At 41.9% G+C, this 21,149-nt stretch overlaps 1 protein-coding gene across 1 annotated transcript; it reads right to left on the bottom strand.

The window, feature by feature from the left end:
* Window positions 1-685: 685 nt before the first annotated feature.
* Window positions 686-13,834, bottom strand: SELENOO (selenoprotein O). The gene is made up of 9 exons (XM_020812877.3): window positions 13,235-13,834; window positions 10,976-11,179; window positions 10,344-10,524; window positions 6,038-6,168; window positions 5,069-5,349; window positions 4,739-4,889; window positions 4,109-4,294; window positions 3,398-3,554; window positions 686-3,206 (listed from the first exon to the last, which is right to left on the bottom strand). The coding sequence occupies exons 1-9, from the start codon at window positions 13,789-13,791 to the stop codon at window positions 3,012-3,014; spliced, it is 2,043 nt and encodes a 680-aa protein (XP_020668536.3). The 5' UTR covers window positions 13,792-13,834; the 3' UTR covers window positions 686-3,011.
* Between the last annotated feature and the right edge of the window lie 7,315 nt (window positions 13,835-21,149).

The raw sequence follows: 21,149 nt of genomic DNA, 5'->3' as shown, positions 1-21,149 counted from the left end.
TCCCGTCCTCCCCACATAGATTTGGGTTTGAGAGACAAAGGCTAAGGATGGTTGAATGGGAGGCAAATTCTAGGGAGGAATACTGGTGGACATCATTTCTGGTCACAAGGCATATCTATTAAATATAACTTCCAATTTCTTGGCTTTATGTTGTGTGAGCCACAAATTCTGACATTAACACTGGTTGTAAACTAGCTGGGTTTTGATCAAAGACATGACGACTCCAGCTGTATTTCCCTATCATGCAAAGGTGTGATAATAATGCATAATGTTGTGAATTCATAATTATTCTTTACAAGAAATCACTGTGTAGAGAATTTTTGTAAGAAATGCATAATATATAAAATTACTCCCTAACAATGACTTGCATGTACTTTGGTTTTAGTGGTCATTTATCAGTTATGTATGAGAGCACCAAGTAAAAGATCTGCATTCATCTTCAGATTTGCATATTTACAGAGTACGTATTCCATGTAGCCCATGAGTAACTTAAGAATATGGTTCAAGAGTAAAAGAATAATGAAAAGACTTTAAGATGAAACACCAAACAACTATGTTCCTAGTTTGAAGTAGCTAAAAATCTTAATACTGGAAATTTCAAAGTTGTATTGCTCACAAATAGTCCTGAAACACACACACACACACATGCACACATTTAATTAGTATAAAAAATTAAAGAGACAACTTTTAATATTAACATGGTCATATTTCATTTATTTCCAATAAAGACAGGTCAGGGTGATGACTTCCAGTTTGTTTGCCATTATAAGCAGAATTAGGAAAGTCTATAGCACACCTTCAAAAAGTAAAGTGCAGCATTTAAGCATGATTGAAAACATTCATGTGGTGGATTTTTATTACCAAAATATGACAAAAATTGGCTTATATTGGATTACAGGCAACAGACATCCCCTTTGTATCATTTGTCCTGAGCACTGGTTTTAGCCATATATGTATAAGGTAACAGCATTATAAGCCACAGTAAGATCTATTAAGAATACAATTGCTGATAATTGAGAAAAGACTTTATTTCATTTCTAGAAATTTGTTTCACTTATCATTCGTCAATTTTCACATTCATTAAAATTTTGTTGTTTCTCACCACTAACCAATACATTTATCATTAAGGCAGAAAATACAAAGTCTCTCAGAGATAGTTTCTTCCAGTCAGTGAATATAAGTGTGCTGGAAAAAATCCCATTTGTTTTAACAGAGTACTGCAAGGAACAGTACTTAGGGCTGCATCCAGTCACCCAATTGAGCAAATGACGATGGTGTCATTTTGTTTTAATCTGATGAAAAATGTTTTTTGTGTAGTTGTTTTGCTGAAGACGTGCTCTAAGACATGGTAAGTGTGCTGCATTTTTAAAGTTCAAATGTTAATATGATTCAGAAATTACTTCTAAATAAATAGCAATAAACATGAGAATGGAAGACATTCCTGAGGTAGCAAAGTTGAAACATGGCAAATAATTGTTGTCGGTTTTGTGGGCTGTTTGGCCGTGTTCTGGAGGTTTCTTGGAGAAACCTCCAGAACACGGCCAAACAGCCCACAAACCCGACAACAACCATTGGATCCCGGCCATGAAAGCCTTCAAGAATACACAGCAAATAAATTGATTATCCAAGAGGCAAATATGAAAATACATAGCAATTTAAAGTGAAAAACTAACACTAAGCAGTTTATTTGCAAGACATTCCAACTAACTACTCTGTTGGGATAAATCTTGCTTAAAAGTGCACTCTTTGGCAATACTCTGTTACTGCTGGACCCCAGAGAATCCTGGCTTTTTGTTTTTGAGCAACACGGTGGAGGACAGAAACTGATCATTCCCACTTCAAGCAGGAACTACCAAAACCACCAACAGCAATCACAAAATCATGAAGCTCCTGTCAAGGGCTTTGCTTATTATTTTGTTCAAACCCAGCACACTGGCTTATGGGTTATTTATTCCGCCTTGTCAGGGAGAAGCAAGCCAAACTGCTACATCTGGATGTCAAGAGACCACTGTTTAGATGCTCCTGCTTGTTGAAGGAGCAACCGGAGAGCCACACCAGCAAGCTGCTGCATGCATAACAAGGCAGACTTTGGGCTTATTATGGTATCTAGATACACCCACCATCACGGTTAATCATTTTTGGGGATAGGAGAAAAGGCAGCACTATCAAATGTTCAAAAGGAATTGGTGCTATTAGCTATGAACATTCCTTTGGGAGGATTGCACAACTTCTGATCCAGTGAAATGAACTGTATGTAGAGATACAGAAGCAGGAATGTAATTCTGAACCACAAGTGTAACAGCTATTTGTGTGTGGATTTTCTAATCCAACAGGAGATGCATTCAGTGACATGTTTATGTTCACGCATCATCTTACATGAAACTGAATTATACCATGTGATATAACTAACATGAAACTTGAACCCATCCTTTTTCTTAACTGTCCATTTCCTATTTGTAATGCACATTATTGTGATCTCTTCCCCACTATCCAACAACTTTTCTAAAAACATTATATAGACTATAGAAGTTCACGACAAATAAACTACACAATTAGATGAAACATAGCTTCAAATAAACAATGATACGCTTAAACTCTCTCCCTCCACTGAGAGAGATTCAAATTATCCCTGCATAAGAAAGGTATTATAAACATTATCAGAAAATACTATTAGTTAATTTTCAGACAAAAATAGATCCAACATTGGGTTTGCTATTTTCGCCTTCACAAACACAGATTTCATTTAGATGTTCACAGATCATTGTGCATAAAATTCTGCAGCACTTACTGCATAATGGAGAGAAGAGAAAACTTTGGCCTGTCTTGCAGAACACTGACAAGTGTGCCCAAACAGTTGATTGTCATGTTGTATAAAATGGACATGGTTCAGGTGAGACCTGTGAAGACATCCAAATTATCTGTTTGATACTAAATAGCATTTCTGTGGCACCTTGTTGCAATCTCCACTATTCAGAAAGCCTTTCTCTTTGTGGAAAACACTAACAAGGCAGTTACGAAGATCAGGTAACACAGAGCTCTGAAGCCCAGAGGGGAGGTTTACTGTTATATGGAACTCTCCTTCGGGCTGGAGAACTGCAGGCAGATGCTGCAGCCACAGCTGCTTCCTCTTCCTCTTCCTCTGCCTCCTCACTGTAACATCCTGTGTCCTCATAGGGCTTTTCTAAGAGTTTCAAGACTTTTCCTACCTGGGAAAGGAAGAAAAGGACACCATGTTTATAACACAATCTGAACTATATTTTTAAGAAATCAATCATCCTTATTTCAAAATATTTTAAACTGCATTTCACAGCCACCGGGACCTCCATATCTTTTGATATCCCATACCCAATGAAAACTCCTCTGGATGCATTCTTCAATGCTTATCTGCAGTATTTACCTCCACAAAGTCGCCATTTTCTGCTGCCTCTATTGCGTTTTGAGCAATGTAATTTCTCAAGATATATTTTGGATTGTTTGAATTCATAACTTTCACATGCTCACTGCTCCAGGCTTCAGTGCTGCTGATGTTTTCCATTTCTTTCTCTAGTCGTGTTCTAAAAACACACAACAAAACATGAAAAGAGTGTGGTGGTTAAAGTTGATTTCTTTAAACCAAACAACCAACCTTTAAAGTTATATCAAGCGAACTGCAGAACACACAAACAAAGGATTTTAAAATAAGACCATTTCCTTAGTTCTGTGGTACAATAAACAAAACCCAACACTGAGATGACGCCCCTGAAAACTTTCTTCACTGAGTAGTATATATTAGATTGTTGAACACAATCAATCAGTTTCAAGAGGACTATTTAAATAGAGGTAAATATAAAAATAAAATAAAATAAAACCTTATAATAAATCAGGCAGAAGGCTGGTTTAGGGTGCTTTTATGCATTCTAAACTTAATATCTGGAATACTTCTGGGATTCAATAATAAAAGAGGAATTTTATGCATTTTAACACTTAAATACATTTGCATTTCAGAATACAGAATTTTGTGAATACTAATATCTACAAATTAGTACTTACTAGTATGTTTACTAATACATTTCAATTACTGGGGGAAAAACTCTGCTAGCAATAAACAGAAGGTAAGGATTAGTCCCACCTGTAGCTTTGCAGCCATTCTTTCCAGTGACCTTTATTTTTGCTAAGCAATTCTGGTGCTGTTAGTTGCTGCAGCTTAGAGAATTGTTCTATCCGCTCCAGTTCCTTATTTATATTAGATTTTGTTCCAATTAAGGCAAATAGTTGTGGGTTAGACTGTGCTAACATCAACATCATTGAAAGTTGCCTAGTGAAGGAAAAATAAAATTAAAATTATACTAGCAAAATATAGAAACATCACTGAAGCTTAATCTATAGATAAGGTGCTACTTTTCTATTCTAATCTGATCTGTCAAATACATATATGGAGAATTAATTGAACTCTTCTTACTGTCATCGGGTTCAGAAGTAAACTGTAATCCTATTGATGTTTCTGTAAAGTTTGCTTAATGTGTCATGGCCATTTGCAACTAACTGATGAGATGCCATGATGCATCACAGCTACACAATCAGGTGTGAGCTGGCATGTAAGCAAGAAGTGTCCAGGCACCTCCTCACTTAGCTGCTGTTGCCTGTTGGAGTTACACTAACCTTTCTGACACCAACAGGATTCTAGAAATTTCAAAACATTTAAACAAACACTGAACACCTAATATTACTGTTCACTGAACAGAGTAACGTCTCACTATACCTGGGATCCATTTGAGGCTTGTAAGCAACTTTCAGTTCTTCCAAAGATGCACACTGATTTGAAATCTTGTCTAAGAAATCTTCCAGTTTTAACGGATCTGCATCTACTGGGAAAGAACTCAGCAAGCGGAAAGTATTTGTAAAATCTGCACCTGAGAAAGAAATTTAAAGGGAATTTTATATTCAGTAATACGAAAATATGTATCAACTTTGCAGTAATTGAAATTTGTATATTTCATTTTTTTCGTTACTATTACAGTGACACACATTATTTTATGTATAGAATCAAATGATTGACACCTTGCTATCTTTTAATATGATGCACACTAACCTGTCACATGCATAGTTTCTAAGAAGTCAGAAATCAATTTATCATCTTCATCTAACTGGAGTTGAATGAATCCTAGTTTCTTTCTCATTTTTTGCAAATAATGCCTCTCATATTCTGCATCATAATCTTCTTCCAGAATGGGTATGCTGATGTCCAGTGGGAGTTCTGGGACCAAGGCTTCAGCAAGTTTGCCTAGATTCCACTTACAAATTTCTGGTTGCTTATTATAAGCATAGCGTCCAGCATTATCAGACCCATTGCAAATATGTTCAGGATCGTATCTATAAATAAAAATATTTGGCACAATGTTTCTTTTGCAAGATACTCCAATTGCTAGGTATATATTTTTTTAAAAAATACACAAAATTAGGTATTTCAGGATTGTCTGTCATCACATGCTGAAAAGTGAAATTATATTACTATAGCATGTTTGACACAAAAATAGGAAACTAAATGGAGCAGAAACAAAATGTCGGGTAACATATACAAACTGCAAACAAATGCAGATATATCATGCTTAATGGTATTACTGCAGAAATATCTAGCAGAATTATTCTGAACTAATTTCACTACTACATTCCCAGTGTGGTGCAGTGGACACAGTATAGGACTAGAATTCAGGACACCTCAGTTTCAATCCCCACTGACCCATAGAAACTCACTGGGAGAGTGGGACTGGTAAAACTATTCCTAAAATATCTCATTTGCCTTGACAGCCCTGTAAATGTTGCTATTTATCAGTTCCAACTAGATACCACGCAATAACAATGAAAACAATAACAACACAATTAACTACTAGCAATAAACAATACAAGATTCTAGAATTTATGGAATGTTTAAGTGTCTTCAGTAGGGCTCACTATAAATTACAAAAAGAAAAAAGGGGGGCAATAAAAGAGACTATGGTGCCACAAAGCACAGTCAACATAAATATTAATGTTTTCAGTAGTTAAACTCCACACCACTAACCTGTCCATAAATCCAAAAGGTCCATAGTCAATTGTAAGTCCAACAATGCTCATGTTGTCAGTGTTCAGCACACCGTGACAAAATCCAATACATTGCCATTCAGCAACCATCCTTGCTGTACACTTTGACACCTTAAAATAACACAATCAGTTTTCAAGCAAGTTTCTTTTATACAGATTACATTACTATTTGAAACAGGTCAACACTGAAACTTAATCCATTACAAATGGGCATATTCAACATATTTCACTATATTCCGTACACAGATACATCTACTATTATTCAGAGATCCATAAAATTTCTATTCCTTAAGAAAAACTACCCTTGAACAAAGGAACTGTGTAGTATATTGGATAGAACAAAATCGTAACAGAATCATAGAATAATAAGAGTTGGCAGAAACCTATCAGGTCAGCGAGTCCAACTGCCTGCACAAGGCAAGAATACAAATCAAAGTATACGTAACAGATGGTTGTCCAATATTCTCTTAAAAGGCTTTCGTGCTGAAGCACTCACCACCTCCCAAGGTAACTGGTTCCAACATTGTACTGTTTTAATAGTTAAGAAGTTTTTCCTGATATTCAACCTCTAGCTTGAGCCCATTATCATGTGTCCTGCACTCCGGGATTATTCTGCCCCTGCTCTGTATGACAATCTTGCAAGTATTTAAAAAGTGCTATTATATCTACCCTCAGTCTTCTTTTAAAAAGGCTAAACAGGCCCAGTTCTTTTAGTCTCTCCTCACAGGGCTTGATTTCCAGTGCCCAGATCATCCTCCGGACTTGCTTCTGTTTGTTGACATATTTCTTAAAATAGGGTGACCAGAAATGAACACAGTACTCAAGATGAGGCCTAACTAGTATGAAAATAGAGGAAAACTAGTACATTATGGGATCTGGAGACTATGCTTCTCTAAATGCAGCCTAAAATAACATTGATCTTTTTTACAGCAATTATCACACTGCTGGCTTATATTCAGTTTGTGATTTACAACAATTTCAAGATCCTTCTCATAGTATTAATGGGCTAAGTATCCCCCATCTTGTAACAGTACAGTGGTGCCTCGCTTAACGAGTGCACCGTACAACGATGAAATCGCATAGCGATCCCTTTTTTGGGATCGCTAATGCGATCGCTCAATGTTTTTTAGATAGGGCAAAATTCGCTTTGCGAAGATTGGTAAGCATTTTGCTTACCGATCTTCGCAAAACGAAGCCCGACGATCAGCTGTTCGGCGGCCAAAATGGCTGCCGGAAGCCTGGAAATGGCCCAAAATGGCCGCGCGCAGCATTTTCGTGCCCTTGTTAAGCAAGGGGAGGGCGGGAAAATGGCTGCCGGCCATTAAGAAGCATCGCTGAACGGTGAGTATTCGGCCCATTTGGAATGCATTAAACATGGAATTCCCTGCCCCATTCAACGATGCTTCAGCATAGCGAAGGTTAATCCGGAACGGATTAACCTCGCTATGCGAGGCACCACTGGATACAGTGGTGCCTAGCTTAACGAGTGCCCCATTGAGCGATTAAATCACTCAACGAGGGGCTCTGGGCCATCGCTGGAGCATTCGCTCAGCGATGGCCCCTATGGCGTTTTTTCACTTTGCGATATTCGCTAAGTGATTCGCTTAGCGAATATCGCATAATGAAGTGGGGGAGAACAGCTGATTGGTGGTTCCAAAATGGCCGCCGGAAGGTCTGCGCCGCATTTTCGCGCCCTGCCCTCGCTTACCAAGGGCGCAAAACTGGCGGCGCTATGGAGGAAGATCGCTTAACGGTGAGTTTTAAAGCCATAGGAACTATGGCTTTTTTATTTCTATGGCTTTTTTATTTCCGTTTAGCGATGTTTCGCTATAGCGAAGGTTAATCCGGAACGGATTAACCTCGCTATGCGAGGCACCACTGAATATATATATTTTTTCTAGGTGTAGAACTTTGCATTTGTCTCTGTTAAATTTCATTCTATAGTTTTCAGTCTAGTACTCAAGCCTATCAAGATGTTTTTGAATTTTGTTTCTAAAATATTTGCTATCCCACCCAATTTATAAACTGTATATTTGATAAACATTCCCTGCACCCCTCATCCAAGTCATTAATAAAAATATGGAATAGCACTGGGCCCAGGACTATGCCTTGCGTTATCCCATTTGTTACCTCCTTCCAGTTTGAAAAGGAGCCATTGATAAGCACTGAGTACAATTCTGTAACCTACTGTGTATCCACCTGGCAGCTGTTCTATCTAGTACACCTAGTTGGTGTGCTAATCAGAATATCATGGAGGCACTCTGTCAAAAGCTTTGTTGAAGTAAAGATATACAGTGGTGCCCCGCATAGCGACGTTAATCCGACTATTAGTTTTTTGTGACCGCTAAACAATGACTGAATGGGCTTTTTTTGCTTAAAGTTGATCGGTTCCCTGCTTCGGGAACAGATTTTTCACTTAACGACGATCAAAAACAGCTGATCATCCGGTTTCAAAATAGCTGCCTGCTGTGCAAAATTTCCTTGTAGGTTTTCAATGCATTTCAATGGGCTTTTTCATTTCGCTTGACGGGGATTTTGCTTAACAGCAATTTCAATGGAATGAATTATCCCCGTCAAGCAAGGCACCACTGTAAATATATCTACAGTACGTCTAGGACTCAGGAGACCCCTCAAGGTAAGTGACATACTTAATTAGTGGTTTTACCAGTTCCACTTCTCAGAGAATATTCAGCTCTGCCATGGAAACTCACTAGGGGATGGAATTGGTAAAATCACCTCTTAGATACCATACTTACTTTGAAAACCTTACTGGGGTTGCTATAATTCAGTTCTGACTTGATGGCATATAACATCAACAACACCCTTGAAAACATGGCATGTCAAAGAAAATGGGGCAGTTCTTAGTACGTATCAGTAAATCTAGCATTGATGAGTCATGTATTTATTTCATTTGCTCACATTTCCAAATTACAGTGGTGCCTCGCATAATGAGCACACCATTTAACGACGAATCCGCATAGTGATCTATTTTTTGCAATCACTAATGCGATCGCATTGCGATGTTTAGATAGCCTAAACATCGCATTGCGATGATCAGTAAGCATTTCACTTACTGATCTTTGCATTGCGATGTTTTTAGAACAGCTGATCGGCAGTTCCAAAATGGCCACCGGGTGCACAAAATGGCCACCGCAACCATTTTCGCACGATTTCCTCGCTTACTGAGGCGGCGAAAATGGCAGCGCTATGGAGGATCTCCGCATAACGGTGAGTTTTCACCCCATAGGAACGCATTAAATGAAGTTTAATGCGTTCCTATGGGGTTTCCCCCCCACATAGCCATGTTTCTGGATAGCGACGATTAATCCGGAACGGATTAACATCGCTATGTGGGGCACCACTGTACTTTACAAAATCTGAACTGATACATTACAATTCATTTCAACCTCTGTCAACTGTGTATTTCAGGAAAACTCTTCTCAAATACATATAATCGCCTTTACAAAAATCAATTCTGCAGAGCAAGTCACAATAATTATGTTGCTTAGAAATTACTTCTAGAGACTGAATGCTAGCATGGCTCTGTAGCTATATTAGTTCTGGGCAAAATACAGTCCATAAGCCACATGTTGCTCCCAGATGTCCTAATGCAGACATACAACATACCAATGTCCTACCATCCACACATTCCCCCCCCCCCCCATTTTTAAAAGAATGGCTCAAAAAATCCCTTTGTGCCGCCCTGCACTCCATCAACTTTAAAAAAAATAAAAAAAATGTCCACCAGAGGGCTGCAACCCTTTCTAGTGTTTTCTACTAAGTACAGAGCACTCAAAAATTGTTTATCATTCTCTTCTTCTGGGGTGACCTGGAATTGTGCAGCTTGCCAAGACCACACTGATTGGTTCTTCTGGGATGCACAATGAAGAACTGAATTCCCAGCCTCCGGCCCTGCAACCAAATACCTAACTCAGTGAGCTATCCAGGCAAGGCCCCTCCCCATTTCTGTAGGAAAAGTTTTCAGGGAGTATATGGAGTTGCAGAGCAACTAAGGCTCTTCATGGTCTAAGGATGAGCTTGTGTGTCCCCTGAGCCCATGGAGATTCCTACCGACTCACCCTTAGCTGCACTGAAGATTTGGCTGTGGAAAATTTGGCTTCAAGTCTCTGCTGAAATATAAAGCCCAAAGTGTACCTTTTGGAGGAGTCAACATCTCTTAGGCTATATTGTACATAAGGTTAAGGCATTTAGCAATACTAAAATGTCACCCTGAATGGCTCAAAGAGAAACATATGCTTTTTAAGTGTATTTAGTTGGTGTCTTACCTCTCGGAAGAAAGCAGCATTTCTCTGAACATTATTGTCTTTATATGCTTCCAGAATCTCTGGATAGAAAGTGCTGATTACATAATCAAGCATTTGTATTCGAATATCATTCCTATTAACACTGGGACCTTTACGTCCTGTATATTCATCAGCTGGTTTAAAAATTTCAAATGATCCAAACCTGGTTAAAATATAAGGATTACTTTTTCATTACTGGGTTCAATTCATAGGCAGTGATAATCCAGTGTGGCCTCAGTTATGCAGTTCACAGCAATAGAGCACACGTTTCAAGTATTGTTATAATTTATAATTATGCTGCTGGTTAAAGTAGCTGGACCACTGGCTATTGTGCTACTTAGAAAACATCTTTCCAAGTTGCATTCCCAAGCAACTAAAGATGAATTCTCTTAACTTTGCAATTTAACTCGGACACCATTAATAACAGAAGTAGTTTGTGCATGCAAAATCATTACAGAGGATTCTTCGCTCCAACCCAAATTCTAAAAAGCTTCAGAGCTAAACATTTACAATTGTAACAAGCAAAACATGTATCCTACAAGGAAATTCATCCAGAACATATTCAAAATATATAGAATAACTATTTTAGTATTAAATGCAGTGGAAATGTTTACCTAATAAATGTTGGTGCTATTCTCAGGACAACGGTACACTTTTCTTTTTTTGGATTACCATCATAAAAAATGTCTCGAATAACTTCTGAATCTGATGTTACACATGTTCCAGCTCTGGTTGTGGGTATTCCTAAATGAAACATTGCTTCACTACAAAGGAATTCTCTTATACTGGACCGTAGAACTTTACGGCCATCTGCTTGTCTGTAATTGATAAAAGACAGAAGACAGAATAACATTAAGCCAATGTTACACATGAGGTGGAAGGAAGTAAACAGGAAGCACACAAAATATCAAGAAATCATTATGCATTTGAACCCAAACATTCAAGCAGATTTTTTCCAGCAGTAAAGTATTTCATGTCTGAGAGATGAGTGAACTAGGAAATGAACTGCTTGTATTCACAACAACCTTCCTATGTATGGTTTCTCAAAAGTAAATTCAACTGAATAGAGACTCACACCTATCCTGATAAAGGGTGGCGTCCGCAAGTCCTTTACTTGCAACCCTCCTATATTTTTCCAATGTTTCTTTCCTCTTTTTCTTTTGTGCAAGAACTCCACTAAGAAGGAAAAGCAGAGTAGCTATACAATGTCTATCTGCTGCACCTACAGGCGCCAGTTTTAATGAACCAATTTTTCAGTTTAGAAACCCTTACAGGACATAACCAGTGTGTTAAATTTCTTGTTTTATTTTAAAAAATGAAATATACACATTAGCCCCTTTGGTCCCAACCCCTCTGGAGTGGAACCACAGGGCTGTTGGCAAATCTGGATATTCCTCTATCTAGATGAGACTGCCAACCTAATTCTGAACCTTTTCCTGTCTGTGTTATCGTCGTTTAGTCGTTTAGTCGTGTCCGACTCTTCGTGACCCCATGGACCAGAGCACGCCAGGCCCTCCTATCTTCTACTGCCTCCCGGAGTTGTGTCAAATTCATGTTGGTTGCTTCGCAGACACTGTCCAGCCATCTCATCCTCGGTCGTCCCCTTCTCCTCTTCCCATCACACTTTCCCAACATCAGGGCCTTTTCCAGGGAGTCTTTTCTTCTCATTAGATGGCCAAAGTACTGGAGCCTCAGCTTCAGGATCTGTCCTTCCAGTGAGCACTCAGGGTTGATTTCCTTTAGAATTGATAGGTTTGTTCTCCTTGCAGTCCAGGGTATTCTCAAGAGTCTCCTCCAGCACCACAATTCAAAGGCATCAATTCTTCGGCGGTCTGCTTTCTTTCTGTGTTATATACACCGTCAAGTAGGAACCAACTTATAGCAATCCCTACGTGGCTTACAAGATAAGTGAGATACTTAAGGAATAGTTTTACCGGTTCTATCCCCATGTATTTCCATGGCCAAGCAAGAATTTGAAGCGAGCTCTTCAGATGCCTAGTCCATCATATCCGCTACAGTATACTAGGGACTCATTTCTCACTCGCCCACCCACCCCCATGTGTATGGATAGGCTGCAGTTATTAACAGTACATTTCTTATTTGATAGCCACAGTATTACTAAGAGATGGTTTCCCTGGATGAAACAACCCTTTCACATCCAACCAATGCTGAGAAAACTTTAATGGCTGCTGAGAACCAACATATTTCATTTTATGCGGTAGCAACTGCTCACACATTTGTCTGTGAGTTCCTAAGTGATCAAGTGGCTCATATAATATGTAAAGATTAGCCTTTAGACTGGTTTGTGAACCAAATTTTACGCATACTCAATAATAAAATGCTACATTCCAGATCTCAAACACATGCTCGACAATGGAGAATGGTGACTGTTAAGAAATTTATTTTCAATTACTCGTACCACTTTGCATTAGTTCGTGTGTTAGATATTAAGATTTTTGCAACAACAGCAGATAAGGTGGTAGAATTTTAGCCCTGCCTCAACTGCCAGGGCTCATGAGAAGGAATGGTGGGAGTTGCAGTCCAAAAACATTTGGAAGGCCAAAGTCCCTCTCTTTTGGGTTCCAGATGAGAGTTACAGAAGGAGGGAACACACACCCTTTAGCTACAGTACTTTTGTTTTTAAACTGAAGACCAAGGTCCACGATCAGAAGGGAGCGCTGTAGCTGAGTGACCTTTCACACAGCCCCGTCCTGTGCATATTTATGCTCCCTACTCGCCCAAAGGGAAAAAGGCCTGTGGCCAAAGTCGTCCGCAAAGTCCCCCCCATCCTCTGCTCCCGACCCAACAGAGCGGGCTTTGGCGGGGGGGGGGAGGGTGTTAGACGAGGCAAAAGAGGGCCGGAGCTGCTTTACCGGGAGAAGGGGGTAAGGCCGGCGCCCTTGAGCTGGATCTCCCAACGCTCGCCCTGCGGGTTCAGCACCTCGCCCAGATAGATGGCCGCCCCGTCGCCCAGCTGCCCGGCGAAGCTGCCGAACTGGTGGCCGCAGTAGCAGTGGGCGGCGGGTTCGGCGCCCGGCGGCACGCGGTTCCCGCTGAAGTAGAGCGCGGCCTCGGCCTCTTCCTCCGGCGCCCGGGGCTCCCTCAGGCCCAGCAGCGCCAAAGCCGGCGCCGAAACCGCGACGAGCTGCGGGTTGGCCACCGGCGTCGGCCGCACCCGGGAGAAGCAAGCGCCCGCCACCGGCCGAGGCACGTTCTCCTCACTCGGGTCCACCGGCAGCGCCCGCAGCGCCCGGTTGTCGAACCGGAGCGCCCCGAGCCACCGAGGAGCCTCGTCAGGGGAGGACGGCGAGGAGGAGGCGGTCGCCATGCCTGTGAGGCGACGCCAGGCAGCGGCGCAGGCGGAGAGACGCGGCAATGGCAAGAAAGAGCGGCTCAGGCAGCGACGGCTCCCTCGCACAACCGCGGCCATTCGCCGCCCTCTCGGCCACCGTCCTCGACCGGAGGGGGGGCGGGCCCGCTGGCGAGCAACCTGTCAGGCCGCGATTAGCTCCGCCCACAACCCGACTGCCGGGCCTATCCGCGTTCGTACACGGTCTCCCAACCTCTAAACTTCATCACACGGGGCGCCGCGTGTGATGTTAGGTAACCCCGTGTGTAACCGCCGAGAGGTTAGCCAATGGAAGGGCGAAATGTAGGAAGAGCCTTTTCACCAGAGGTAGGAATAAGAAAGAGTGGCCTATCCGTCCTTGTAATGATTTATCCTATTCTCCAGGGCCGGACTGGGACCAAAAATCGGCCCTGGCATTTAGAGCACACAGGCCCACCGGCTGTGGGGACACAGGCCCACCTGTTGTGGGCTCCATTCACGATATTGTGGCGCGCTGAAAGGGCATTGCTGGTATAGTGGTACTGGTACATGCTTACGAGTTCTCCCTATCCCAATCATTGCCCTGGCTGTATAAATAACAAGGAGCATCAGGAAATCTAAACCTATAAAATCATCACGTTTAACAAAAAGTGTAATTAAAATTTAATGTTTAAATTTGTCAATGCTAGTGCTCTCTAAACAAAAAACACCAACAGTACAATGTGAGATCTTATAGCTATTTTAATGTATTGAAACATTAGATCATTAAACATAACTGCAACAAAACGTTCAATGTGAACAAGCCATAAGTAGCAGATCCTCCTACATCAACACTTCCACCAGGAACAAAAGGCTTGGCTCAAGAACTTTCCACCTCGTTTATGATTTGAACATTTTAAATTTGAACCCTACTAATACTGGAAAGACTTAGGAATTATATGTTATCAAGGAATAAGAAGACTTTGCAGGGCTTCACTACTCTCTGCAACTCTGTTGATGATGGCATCCACATCAAGACTCATGAGGATTTCTTTTTCTGTAGCCATTAACATGAATGAATCCAAATGGTCCTGGGATACAGTATTCCTCAGTCGATTCTTGATGAACCTCGAGGTGGAGAAGCTTCTCTCACAAGCAACTTGAGTAAATGATAGAGTCAGTAGGAATTTGTAGGCTAGACCTATCACATTATAGGCATCTGTTAATAAATTGTAGTGCCGTAGAATTTGATAGCAACAAATGGCACAGTTCTTACATGTTGCACATGGCTTATTTAACAGCTCCATTTCATCACATTGTTGACTTAGATCTTCCATGGGTGTTTCTCTTGACACCCTTACAGTGTATTCTTCTAGCGCTGATGTCTTCAATTTGTCCCAATGCAAAGCTAGACTAGTTAATTCACACCGCAAATTTTCAGCTGTGGCATTCTCATTAAATTTGATCAAGACTTTACTTAAATCTTCCATTGCAGATATATGAAGCCCTTGTTCTCTTATGTTTGAAAAGTTCCTAGGGTCTAGGCATGCATAGTCGGCATACAGTGTTTCACTAGCAAGAAAACGTCGAGTTATGCTCTCCGTGATTACATCAAGGATCACATTGTGTACTTGTATCTTATATGCCATGATGGCATCAGATATTACTTCATCTTGAGAACATTCACCAGCCATGCTTTTCTTCTTTCTTAACCTTTTATGAGGCAAGGTGGCCTGTACTTCAAGTTCACAATCTTCAAGTTCTTGTAGTTTGTCATTTGCCCATCTTATAAAATCATCTGCACTGTTCTTGACCCCTTCAAAATCTCTGGCAAGCTTTTTGAGATTTTCCTGTGTCCCTGTGACCATGTGATGAGCTTGTAATACATCTAAGCCACTTGTTTGTAGATATTTTGACAACGGGGATGTCAGCTCAAAAATCCGAAGAAATATATGTGCTGTGAGAACGGTCTCATATTTAAGCAGTGATTCTACGTAAGTTTTTGCCTTTATTCGTACTTCTGGCTTAGATCTTGAGTTTTCTTCAATCTTTGCCAATGTTACAATAGGGTCAACATGTAAAGCCGAATCAGGTTGGGAAAATGATCCAAATATTTTTCTAAGTGCTGCATCTTTGGACCACCAGCGTGTTTCCCAATCACAGAGAGTCTTCGATGGTGTGGGTCCTGACTGACATTTAGCCATACATTCATTCGTTAATAAGACTCACAAATAAAAACTCCAACATCATTTATTAGATTAAATAACGATGCACTTGGAATTACAACCTTTGTGGTGTCAGCCAGTACTAAATTGAGTACATGTGCATAACACCAAACATGAATTTGGCCTGGAGATTCTCTGGACAAGCCTCTATACTGTCCTTGCATGTTAGCTGCTCCATCGGTAGAACTACCAGTGCAATTTTTTATGTCAATTTTACATGACTGCAGAACTTGCCTTAGTAAGGTAAGAAAGTATTCACCTGATGAAGACTCACAATCGACCACTGCCAGGAGCTTCTCATGAATACAGTCTGTCACATAACGAACAATTACTGAGCATTGGTCTCTTGAAGTAATATCCTGAGTTGTGTCAATTTGCACTGAAAACATCCCAGCTTCTCTAACACCGCTTGCCACTGCCTCTTGAATTAACTGTCGTATTGTTTCGACAACTTTATTTATTGTTGTTTTGGAGAGCAAAGTTACTAATGATCCTCTGCCCTTTCCACTTGAATGTGACTTCTTGCTTTTTGCTATGCAATTGTTGACATGTTCTTTAAGGCAGACATCATACTTGCTAAGAAGTAAGACCAACTCTAAAAAATTTCCATGATCAAGTGAATGGTCCTCCAATGTGTATGCAGCCTCAAATTTGTTGCCTCGATAGCTAAGTCCACGTTTCCCAATCACTTTCACAATGTCTATGACATGCTCCAATATCTGACGTCTTTTTCTGACTTGTTCTCTGTGTACAGACATTTGATTACTATGAAGTAAGTGATTGATATCTCCACTGCTGGCATTCAAAAAATAAGCTTCAGCACTTGCTCTGTGCATTGCACTTTTTTCATGTTCTTCAATTCTTTGATGAATATGTCTCCTGTCTGTCATTCCTTCAATGAATATCTTCCTTTCCCTGCTTTTGGAGGGGAAGCATAGCAAATACTTGTAGGCACAGCCCGACAACATGATCAGATTCCTTCTGGAACTGACCTTGGGAAAAAATATTTTTGACTGTAACTCCCCAAAAGAGTGCTTCCACTGTGGGTCAGTATACAAGTTGGATGGGTGGGAGGGTAGATGGAAGGGTGGATGGGTGGGTGAGTGAATGGGTAGATGGGTGGGTGGTTGGATGGATGGATGGATGGGTGGATGGATGGATGGGTAGATGGATGGATGGACAGATAAGCTCCTCAGCCAGCATTGGCCATTGTCTTTAGTCCAAAAACGTAACTTTCCCAAGCTGTACTTGAGGTGCTGAATTTGGTGACTTGGTTCCAATCTGTGACCAGAAGGAGAACCTTTGCAAGCTGGATTCAAACTGTGATTGGAGGGAATAGTATTATAAGGCCATAAAGAAAAACAGGTCTCACTAAGGTCTGTACACTCCTGTATACATAGTAGGGGGAACCCCATTGTTACATTTTTTCATAGTCCTGCTGGAAGCAAAATGTTGAACTGGATGCTGGTTCACATATCAGTGTTTGGGATCTGGAACATCAACACTTATTTCTCACAAGTGTAAATGTACCATTACACAATAAGAACAACAATGGGGTAACAAGTTGATTCTGACTTACACTAACCAGGGTTTTCTGAGTTCAAAATACTCAGAAGTGGCTTACTGTTCTTTTCAGTAGGGTGGTGCCCTGGAACTGTGCAGCTTGCCCAAGGCTACACAGACTGGCACTTTTTCTTCAAGGGGAACTACCCATCTTTGGGTGCACAGACATTGCACCCAACTCACTGAGCTATCTACCCAGGCCACTGATGACAATGATGACTGTGTGCTATCAAGTCAATTCTGAGTTATGGTGACCCTTTTCAGAATTTTCCAGGTAGAGAATACCCAGAAGTGAGTTTGCCATTCCCTTCTTCTGGAGGCGCCCTGTGACTGTGCAGCTTACCCAAGGCCACACAGGCTGGCTCTACTTCACAGGAAGCACAGAGGGGAATCTAACACCCAACCTCTGATTCTGCAGTCAGATACTGAAACCACTGGGCTATCCAGCCAGTTCATACATATCATAAACAGAACATTCACATATTATATATTATGGCTTTCCAACAGTATAGATTATGCACACCAGCTTCTGAGAAAAGAAACAAGTCATCTTGCGCATGTTTAAATGGATTGTTGACCCTAATAAAAATATTGATTGTAGATTTTGAGTTGTTTCATCAGGTTCTGGTCATCTCACATAGTTTCTGTTGTCTTGTTTGCAGACAGGGGAGGCAACAACATTGTTGTAACAGTCCATGCCCCTGATGCCTGTATCTAAACACAGTTCACTCCATCTACTGGGAAAACAGTGCTCAAATCACGGGGGAGGGAAAAACATTTGTTCTAGGCCCTTGCGAGGTTGCGATTTGGCTCCCGCTGGAATGTTCTGTGGGTTTCCTGAGGCTCCTTTTCCTTTTACCGCGGCGAGTCGCTCGCAAAGAGAAAACAGGAGGGACCCTGTTGAGAGGAAGGACACGTGTCCCTTCTGTGGGTAAGAAGCTGCTCACCTATGGGAAGCCGAACAAATGAATCAAGCATACCTCTCAGACACCGACCCGTTGAACAGAAAGGTCATGAAACAAAAGTTGGACTCCTGCCCGCCCTGAGCGCGAAGGGACCCACCTCTCCTCCTCCCCCTCTGCCCCCCCTCCCCACCTTCGTCATCCTCCTCCTCCTCCTCCTCCTCCTCCTCCTCCTCCTCCTCCTCTCCCCTCTGTGGGGAAAGAGGGAGACGTCAGGCCGGAGCGGCAATTAGCAGGCACTGTAAGTGGACAAGAAAGCGGCCAAGCTCAGGAGGAGCGAGCGGCGGAGGGAGCGTCACAGGCAGGCGCCGCCGTTCCCGCCCCTCTCCGGCTTCAGCCTTGTCACCGGGCATCCTTCCCGCTCCCTGACTGGCTCGCCGGAGAAGAGGCGTTATGCCCCAGACATTGGCTTTGACGGGCCCTTCGCCCTGGGGATTCCGGCTGGTGGGAGGCAAAGATTTCAGCACCCCGCTGTATGCAGCGCCTCTGCGCTGAGGCAAGAACCGGCCTTTCTGACCATCGGCCCTTCTGGCATTTGCCAGAACTGCCAGATGGCCAAATCCGGCCCTGCTATTCTCACAGGGGAAGACGTTTTCATTTCTGTTGCCAGGTGGAAAACAATAGACAGATCCTATATTTTAGCAGTTTCGTCAGAGGTAGCCTTCGTTAAGTCTGTCGCAGTGAAAATAGCAAAGAAAGTCTTGTGGTTCAGTCGTTGACCCAATGGACCAGAAGAGCACGCCAGGCCCTCCTGTCTTCCACTGCCTCCTGGAGTCGGGTCAAATTCATGTTGGTCGCTTCAGTGACACTGTCCAACCATCTCATCCTTTGACGTCCCCTTCTCCTCTTGCCTTCACACTTTCCCAACATCAGGGGCTTTTCCAGGGAGTCTTCTCTTCTCATGAGATGGCCAAAGTATTGGAGCCTCAGCTTCAGGATCTTTCCTTTTCTTTGGGATGGTTTTTGTTGCTGCCTCCTGTACAATGTTACGAGCCTCTATCCAAAGTCCTTCAGGCACTCTGTCCACCAAATCGAGTTCCTTAAATCTGTTATTCACTTCCACTGTGTATTCATAACGGTATTGATACATGCTAGTAAGGTTATGCTCAAAAATCCTACAAGGTAGGCTTCAGCAGTATGTGGACCAAGAACTCCCAGAAGTACTAGCTGGATTTTGAAGGGGCAGACGAACTAGAGACCAAATTGCTAACATGCCCTGGATCATGGAGAAAGACAGAGAGTTCCAGAAAAATATCTACTTCTGCTTCATTGACTATGCAAAAGCCTTTGACTGTGAGGACCATAGCAAACTATGGCAAGTCCTTAAAGAAATGGGAGTACCTCACCACCTTACCTATCTCCTTAGAAACCCATATGTGGGACAGGAAGCAACAGTTAGGTCTGGATATGGAAGAACTGATTGGTTCAAAATTGGGAAAGGAGTACGACAAGGCTGTATATTGTCCCCCAGCTTATTTAACTTATATGCAGAATACATCATGCAGAAGGCTGGACTGGAGGAATCCCAAGATTGCCGGAAGAGATATCAACAACCTCCGATATGCAGATTATACCACTCTGATGGCAGAAAGTGAGGAGGCATTAAGGAACCTTGTAATGAGGGTGAAAGAGGAGAGTGCAAAAAACGGTATGAAACTCAACATCAAAAAAACTAAGATCATGGCCACTGGTCCCATCACCTCCTGGGAAATAGAAGGGGAAGATATGGAGGCAGTGACAGATTTTATTTTCTTGGGCTCCATGATCACTGCAGATGGAGACAGCAGCATCAAAATTAAAAGATGCCTGCTTCTTGGGAGGAAAGCGATGACAAACCTTGACAGCATCCTAAAAAGCAGAGCCATCACCTTGCCGACAAAAGTCTGCATAGTCAAAGCTATGGTTTTTCCTGTAGTGATGTACAGAAGTGAGAGCTGGACCATAAAGAAGGCTGACCACCAAAGAATTGATGCTTTTGAATTGTGGTGCTGGAGGAGACTCTTGACAGTCCCCTGAACTGCAAGGAGAACAAACCTATCAATTCTAAAGGAAATCAAACCTGAGTGCTCACTGGAAGGACAGATCCTGAACTGAGGCTCCAATACTTTGGCCATCTCATGAGAAGAGAAGACTTTTTGGAAAAGACCTTGATGTTGGGAAGGTGTGAAGGCAGGAGAAGGGGACAACAGAGGATGAGATGGTTGGACAGTGTCATCGAGGCAACCAACATGAATTTGACATAACTCCGGGAGGCAGTGGAAGATAGGAGGGCCTGGCGCACTCTGGTCCATGGGGTCACGAAGAGTCAGACATGACTAAACGACAACTATACCTGACTAGCCCAGTGGTTTTTCCTACTTTCTTCAGTTTAAGCTTGAATTTTGCTACAAGAAGCTGATGATCAGCACCACAATCAGCTCCAGGCCTTTTTTTTCTCTCCTGACTATATAGAGCTTCACTATCTTTTGCTGCAGAGAATATAATCAATCTGATTTCGGTATTGCCCATCTGGTGATGTCCATGTGTGGAGTCGCCTCTTGTGTTGTTGGAAAAGAGTGTTTGTGATGACCAGCTTGTTCTCTTGACAAAACTCTTATTAGCCTTTGCACTGCTTCGTTTTGAACTCCAAGGCCAAACTAACCCGTTGTTCCTTTTATCTCTTGACTCCCTGCTTTAACATTCCAATCCCCTGTAATGAGAAGAACATCTTTCTTTGGTGTCAGTTCTAGGT

This window comes from Pogona vitticeps, chromosome 5 (assembly GCF_051106095.1).
Source record: "Pogona vitticeps strain Pit_001003342236 chromosome 5, PviZW2.1, whole genome shotgun sequence".
Classification (NCBI taxonomy): Eukaryota; Metazoa; Chordata; class Lepidosauria; order Squamata; family Agamidae; genus Pogona; species Pogona vitticeps.
The sequence above is the reverse complement of the archived record's forward strand: the minus strand, read 5'-3'. Positions and strand labels throughout refer to the sequence as shown.